This window comes from Charadrius vociferus, unplaced genomic scaffold (assembly GCF_000708025.1).
Source record: "Charadrius vociferus isolate BGI_N301 unplaced genomic scaffold, ASM70802v2 scaffold431, whole genome shotgun sequence".
In the NCBI taxonomy this organism is placed as follows: Eukaryota; Metazoa; Chordata; class Aves; order Charadriiformes; family Charadriidae; genus Charadrius; species Charadrius vociferus.
Genome location: NW_009646943.1, coordinates 63312 through 71250, shown reverse-complemented (window position 1 = coordinate 71250; position 7939 = coordinate 63312). Strand labels below are relative to the sequence as shown.

General features: G+C 36.7%; 1 protein-coding gene across 1 annotated transcript in view; it reads right to left on the bottom strand.

Moving 5' to 3' along the window:
- Positions 1 to 4069: 4069 nt before the first annotated feature.
- The window catches only part of TRIP11 (thyroid hormone receptor interactor 11), a 30149-nt gene continuing 26279 nt past the window's right edge, over positions 4070 to 7939 (bottom strand). The window contains exons 17-19 of the mRNA XM_009895067.1: positions 7283 to 7397; positions 5464 to 5611; positions 4070 to 4278 (exon numbers count right to left, since the gene is read on the bottom strand). Coding sequence (XP_009893369.1) covers positions 4070 to 4278; positions 5464 to 5611; positions 7283 to 7397 — 472 coding nt within the window. The remainder of the gene's footprint in view (positions 4279 to 5463; positions 5612 to 7282; positions 7398 to 7939) is intronic.

Here is a 7939-nt window from a genome sequence, read left to right as displayed (position 1 = left end):
ATTTCAGAGTTAGGTGATGCTTTCAGACACTGCAATTCGGAATGCCATACTCTTCTATAAGCTTGGGACGAATATGATAGTCCAAGACTCAGCGTTCCTACCGCCATAAACAACATGCCATGCACAAATTATTTTTTTCCTTTAAATAAAATGCCAGCCACTGTCTATTCCTTCATTTTTTATTGAAAACTGGTTTGCAGATTTAAGCTTTGAGGGGCTGCAAGTAAGTTCAGCAGTATATAATGGCGCAACACAACAGAACAAAAATTGTAGGCTGGTAATTCTTATATATTATTTTCTAAGAAAGCTAATCAGGAGTTTTCCACCTGAAAGACAACTACTCAAGGCAACAAACTATTAAATTTACTGGAAGGGGAAAAAAAAGAGCCAAAATAAATCAAATACATACAATGTTTTTAATTCCTCAAGCCTTACTGCTACCATATGTGTATATATACATATATGTATTTGATGTATGTTTTTAAACATTGACAAAAGTGTATTGACACAAAGATTACTTTGGTTTGAACATCTAGATAAATCAAAGCTTTCTTTGATTTGAAAGAATGCATGAAGCTGCAATCCCTCCTATTTCCACAGTATACGAATGTCTCTCCATATGAAACAGATGTTTGTACTTTTTTCTTCAAGTAGGTGACAAAAGAAGAATTTTATTGTAGTTAAATCTACTCCTCAACTGGGAGTGTTTGGGAGGATGCGACACCGAGCTTACAAGCATGTCTGATTAAACAGGTTGAGAAAATTGTTCTGGAACTTTATTATGATAACGTGGCAATAAAGTCATCAAAACCCACAGTAAGACGACCTCGAGGCTTAAAATTGCAAAGCTTTCACGAGGTATGTGATAATGTGAAATACTTACAAGGCAAGCATCTTCCATTCTGTCTCTTCTGCTTTACCTCTCGGTCGCCGCGATACATATTCCAGGCAGCCTGCCTTATTTATGCAAAATGGGTGAAGAACATGACTAAGAAGCAGTAATAAAACACAGGCTGGGAACTGACATTTGGTTAAAAAAAAATTCTTTCTACACTGGTCACTACAATGTGACAAATGACGTGGCTGTATGGCAATGATTAACTGGTTTAACGCAAAAGAGTTTAATTAAAAAAAAAAATAATTGTGCATTCTTTTACAGTAACAATTATAAAGATCAACCAGTTACTTCCTTCTCTCTGCACAGAATGCATGATGAGCAAGGAAGAGCAAAAAATTAGAGTCTAAGGAGGAGTACAGAAAGTCTTAACTCTTATTTTTCCCCCTTACATCAAGTTTCCAAAATTAATTCCTTACTAGAATTCTGTTACCTTAACACTAAACCTAACCGACAACTTGTTAGACCAAAACTAGGAATACCATACTTTTTTTTTCTTGCAAAAGCAAGGTGAAACACAACAATTAAGTTAAATGAAGAACAAGAATTTTCAACTATTGCACCTGCTCATAAATTCCACAGAGAATTCCCCCCCCACCACCACCGCTGTGTGAAAGACCCACACAATTAACAGGATGGGCTACGTGAGTCACATACTCACATGTGGGAAACTGGTAAGGTAAATATATACGGAACAGTCATCAAGCACAAAGTAAACACAGAAGAAAAATTAGAGGAAAAACTATATCCGTTAATCTTTCAATAAAAACAAATCTCGAAGGTTTATCATACTCTGTGAAACAGTCGAAGAAAGAAGAGAGAAAGGAGGCGATGAAGTTGTTCTACATTTTTCTGTGGGAAAGTACTGCCAGGAACACAGAGCACATTTGATTTCTAACAAAGCAACAAACCCCACCAATGGAGTTGTGGGATAAGCCCCAGGACAGGTTCCTCCAAGCCATGGGGATCTTCTCCGTAGTTCAACAGACCTCCTAGGACTTCAGGACCGAAGCCTCTCACATCTCTCCTACAAAGGATTTCCTTCTCTCTGAAGCAGCTTAATGAGGAACTCTGAAGTTCTTTAATACCTTTGCTTGGTTTTAAATTTCCCTCCTCAAACTCATAGCTTATTGTATAAACGGAGCTGACTTACAGCATGCAGAAACAAATGGTCTAACCACGTTTTATTTATTGCCCTTTATAAAGCTTCCTGGAAGAGAAACATGTACATAGTAAGTTCTCTGCAATTAAAGAAAAAAAATTGCACAAAAAAAGTTAAGATCTGCTCAGTTAGTATGTTCAGAGGACAGTGAGCAGCATGAGTCCAATTGTAATTTACAATATGTAAGTCACATAATTTTTAAAAACTAAACATTCCCTTCTGCTTTGGCTCACCAAAAGACAATTTTATCCCGAAGCAGCTACATATCCTTAAATAGACGTGACTACAAGAACCAGAGAGACTGCACAGAAGCCATCTGATTTCAGTTTTCTTTATATTTGTCATAGAAAAAGGTACCTATTCCAGTCCAGTTTAAATGAAGACGTACATTTGAAGTACCACACTGAAATGTTCTCAGCCAAGGTAATTTCAAATTCTCATTACATTTATTACGTAACGCAGAATTTACTTTGGTATACTATGTGTGGCCCCTATCCTTTAAGCAATTAAACTTCCAAATCAATTACCTTGTCTACAATGGAGTGAAAAATTGAAAATAAAAATTCAATATGGTCAATCCATTTCCAAATTTGCATAAGTCTTCCATGAAACATTAACATACTGGAGAAAAGGGACTCAAGCAGTTCTTAAGGTAAATACAATAATTAAGAAAACTTTGCTAGATTTCAAGGCAACAAAAGAAATTCACTATTTGACCTTCACATAAATAAACGCAAAGATTTCTTGCATTATTTTGGTTGATTCTGTACAAGTTTCAGTATTTAATTTTATTTAAATATAACTCTTAGAATTTAATCCAGGATCTTAATGAAAATGGGAGGTAAAGGTTGACAGTTCTAATATAGAACTTTCACAACAGTTATCTTAACACTGACTAAACAAGGAATGGCATATAAAAAGATTTAGGAATTACGCATTTTAAACTGAAGATGTTTTATCTCAGATTCACTATGAAGATGACTTCTATCCTTTAGTATGTAACTTCATTTTTTACCTGCCAAACAAAGTGTACAAGTTATCACAGCAAAATTTACAGAATAATTGACTTTGGCTTCGGTCTTACAAAGACCTATTTACATGTTTGAGATAAGTAAGCATCTTCTTCCCTTTAAATTCTATACATGTGTTCAAGCTTTAAGCCTATATTTGGATCTACAAAATCCTGCATGATAAAAAGTCTCTCAAATATACATCTTAAAGCACTGTCTTTATATATGTGAACCTATCTTTTGCTAAATTACCCACTCTTCATCACATGGACACCTCTAGAAAATGAAGCACTGACTTCTACGGTTAACTCCTTGGTGCTGAAAGCAGTTATTAGTCGGAGGGGACACGACTCAAATCATTGTGCAAAAAGAGATTAATATGCCTCAAATTGCCCCCACATGTGACCAGTCTTGTAAATAAGAGATACATGTCCTAGTGTACATTAAGTAAACGTCATATATTCTGTGTGGAAGGCTGCAGGTACTCAATAATCACACTCCCATACGCTCACCATCTTATTCTTGTGTCATGTGAACACCTCAAATAAGATCAATTTTCGCTGGAGATATTTTTTTTTTTTTTTTAAGATTCTGGTTCTTGAAGGCCCACTGCCAATGGCAGATCATTTCATTGGAAAAATGGATCTCAACACCAGAGAGTTAACGCTGTCTGTGTACGACTGAAACAACTCAGTGTACAACTAACGTTTATAAATCCTTCTATTTGTCTTGTGACAATCTAGCAACAAGATAGATTTCTTTTTTCTCAGTTTAAGATTTAACCCACACCCAAAATGAATGCCTGCTATAAAGAAGGCAGTTACTCATGCCACTACTAGAATTTCCAAAGCACTGGTTAGTTCATAATGAAAAGAAAAGCAAGGTACAATTGCAAACAAGTACATGACTTTTTACAGAAGGCCTCATTGTGGTAAATTATATACAGCATAGTGTTCTCACTTTCCCTAAAGTGCTACTATCATCATATTGATACAAGACCATCTATTGTTTTAGGAGGTCTTTTAGTACAGCACCAGCACTGGCATCAGGGGACACCGGCAGTGGTGTAAAAGTAGGCAAGGCGTCAGAAATGGGTTTCATAAGCAGATGTCCAGAACTACTAGCAGGTGTTATGAGAGGCACTGCTGCAGATCGAGGTGCTAAAAATGGATTTGCATCTGGTCTTCTGCTCATTCCCGAGACTGCAGAATCTGAAACGTAAAAAACAAACCAACCCCCCCATACCACTTTGTTAGAAACCATTCATAAGTCTACCCAATTTTACAGCATTTGTTCACAAACAAGTTCTAAAACTGCCTATTACTTCTGCAACATGAAAAATCTATACATCTTGGTCACAGGCAACGTGAACACCCTTTGCCAAGGTACGCTTCACACACGCAACGTCAGACATGAAACATCTGTCGCGTTGACTCCAGCCCAACGCAAAGGCTCAAGGGCCCTTGTGCGTACCCTACAACGCAGCACAGGCAGGTTTCCCACCCCATGGTGCACTGGCACAGCTCCCCCAGGAAACTGCCCCAAGAAAACCCCTGTAAATAAACATCACAGACAGTGAGTCACAATTTAGTCTTGTGACAAAACTTAAAGTTTGCTCATTAGTTAAATTCTAACAAAATTTTGTTTTAATAAAGTATTAATAAACTATTTTTTTTAATCTAACAATCAACTCCTCACCGTCCTCCATCAAATCCTCACTGAGCTCCAGACATCACCTGTTCTCAAGGTTCCTACACCAAATGTAGGGCAGAACTAAACTGACGTTTCCAGATCATACTAACTGTTTGGGTAGGTGATTTTATTCAGATTTTCTTGTTTTAAAAAAGGTCTTTGTTCACATAAACATCCTAATTCTCATAAACACATTTCTGTGTAGATATTATACAGACATTTGTGTCCAGCACTTAAAAACTGCTACCATATGGTTTATTTCTAGGAGCAAAAAACTTAAAGTACCTAAACAATTAAGGGGATATATACATAACGGGTGTCTAGTTTTACAAGCCAGCAACTTAGCTCCTGAATGGGTAACAGGAACCAATAATTTACTTCTTCCAGACAAGGAGATATATTTCTGCACAGCATCCATTTGGCTCTAACAGGTGCTGTTAAAGCCATTCCATTTCAAAGGGAATTTGGTCCCTCTAATCTTCTGCATTGAGATTTCAGTAAATGGGGTACAGAAGCAGTGGGAAGGAAGAGTGGGGGAAGAAGAAGAAAAAAAGACAAGAGAAAGTAGGAAATTGGAGGGGCTGACAAAATCAAATTCATAGGTCACAAGTGAGGAAGCACAGGATCACCGATATCCCCTTGAAAATTCTACCTTTAGTTATTTACGTTCTGTGTAAAGATTCAAATTTTCCTTCACGTGTTACCTTGCATTTGACTGTTGGGTGGAATACTGGTAGTTTTACTAGCTCCTGCTGCTCCCAAAGGTTTCATATCATGAACAGAGAGCTTGGGTGGAGGAAGGCTTGGGCAAGATTCTGTTTCGAGGAATTTCACGAACAATTCTGAAAAAGACTACAAGAGGTTACCAGTTACTATATTTTACTGATGCTCTGTTGAAGAGTATGTAAGTTAAAAATACATACATACATAAACTAAAAAGCTGTCAACAGCCACCAAAGAATTTTGTACTGCTATTTAGTAGTAAGTACATAGTACTTGGTACTAAGTAGTCCTTAGTGAGTGACAATGAAATTTCTTTTCAAAATACAGTTTTTTGTTGTCTCAGTAAGTGGTATTTATGCAAAATGAATAAACTCTAAAGATAACACACACACTTCCGCCATTGTTCCATTACTGATTTAAGCCAATTGCTTCAAGAATCCCACACTGCTGCTGACATCACAGTATTTCCTGTGTCCATGCTCAAGCAAATCACTCCTCCAGAAACACATAAAACTTAAAACATTTCTCTTAAACCCCTCTGCTTGCTTTATTTGACATAAAGTCTTGAATAAAGGCATCGTGGAACGATTAAGGTGTCAGTAGCATCACAAGATAAAATTTTTGCTTAGTAAAGCCGGTACTATACATACAAAAACATTAATTTTCCTCTTTTACATTCGTAGTTAATGCTGCAGCAGCTGAGAAAGCTTTTCAAATTAAATTTAAAGGACATAGGGTAACACAGTCATCAAAATACAATGTCATGGTCTTCTATACTGTTGAGTATTGCAGAATTCCAGACTTTCACATGCATTTAAACTCCAGCACTGTCAGTTTGCAAGATAAAGTCCGTACTATAAGAAGTCAGTGATCCCAGGAACCCATGGAACAGTAACTGGATTTCTGTATTAGCCCAACACTTAGCATTGTATAATTTTCATCAATGCCTTCATACTTATTTAGTGCAGAAAAAAACACTTATTCCAAAGCAGTTGCACAAAACAAATAATGCAAGATACAGTAGCATCAGTAAATGAAGCTCAATATACTGACAAACCAATCATCACCATTAGGATGCAACTGCCCCATTTTTCCCCTCAAACATAGAGAATGCATGATTAATTCTTACACTATTAAAAATGTTCTGATGAGTTGGCCTCAAAGGTGTACTAGGGACACTCTTTGACCCAGCTCCTCCACCAAGCCAACCAGTCACCCATCTCGTAACTCCTCTTTGGTCTTCAGATAATAACTAGAAAGGATTAAAAAAAAGTTAGGAAGACAAAATACAAAGCAGCAGATAAAAGAAACTGCAACATTGTGCTCATTATAGTTATTCACCGTAACTATGAGGAAAACCCACAGATAAATAAAAACTTTAACTACTGTCAAAACCCTATTCTCTGCCTCCCAAAGTCTGGCAGTCTAAAAACCTGGCTCTTTATTTAAAAAGATAAGCCCCATATTCTTCACGATACCTAGCGGTACATATAGAACTGGCTTACTTTTCTGTAACTGATATATTACAGCTATTAAACACAACAGCACAAAGTTAAATCCCTTTCTGCATTAGCATTCCACAGCAAAATGAGATCCATTCTATTAAAATAACTTTATCAAAATATTCCATTAAGATCAGCATGTCCCGCATAAAAATGAATTCAGATGAGAGAACAAAAACCATCCTTTCCCCACAAGAAGTGTAGGCACAGTTGCATTTAGTTTAGCAGCAAGTTGTTCTATTTTCAGGTAAGGATACTGCAAATAAAAAAGGAAGTCTAGTTTTCTGCAAAGTATTACCTGATCAAGTTCTTCCTTTTTTACTCCCAAGATACTTCCCATTAACCTTAACACTTCAGGACGTTTATTTTTTGGAGTATGAAAATGCCCAACAAAGAGATTTCTCATCAGGAGCCTGCAAAGCAAAGGAAGCTCGTTACAGTATCAACTGTTGCCTAAGAGCAGATTGTGTAATATTGACGCATTTATTCCTCATACTCTTGCCTAATTTACAATAATCCACATGAACAAATCCAATACACTGAACTAAAAGGGTACCTCACCAACTTCCTTCCCCTACAAGTTATAACATTTCTTATACACTAAGTGTGAATTTGGACAGTATTAGATATATTGTATGCAGTACGGTGAAACTGAAGTGTACATGAGCAAGTTTTGATGCAAGAACTATAATCAGGGAAAACGTTTATTCTAAGATCTTGACTCAGGAGAGCATTTAAACAGATACTTATACGCAGTCCCAAATCAAGATGCAAGGAAGGGGACAGGGGAACCCATTTGCCTATGCCCATTTCAGTTATAACAGGTAAAGAGAAGAAAAAAAACAACAACAAAACAAAAACAACCAAGGAAGAGAGATTTACACAACATCCAGGTAACGCTAGCTACATGAAAGGGCTTGCAGTTCACACTTTAGACATTGTAACAGACATTCAT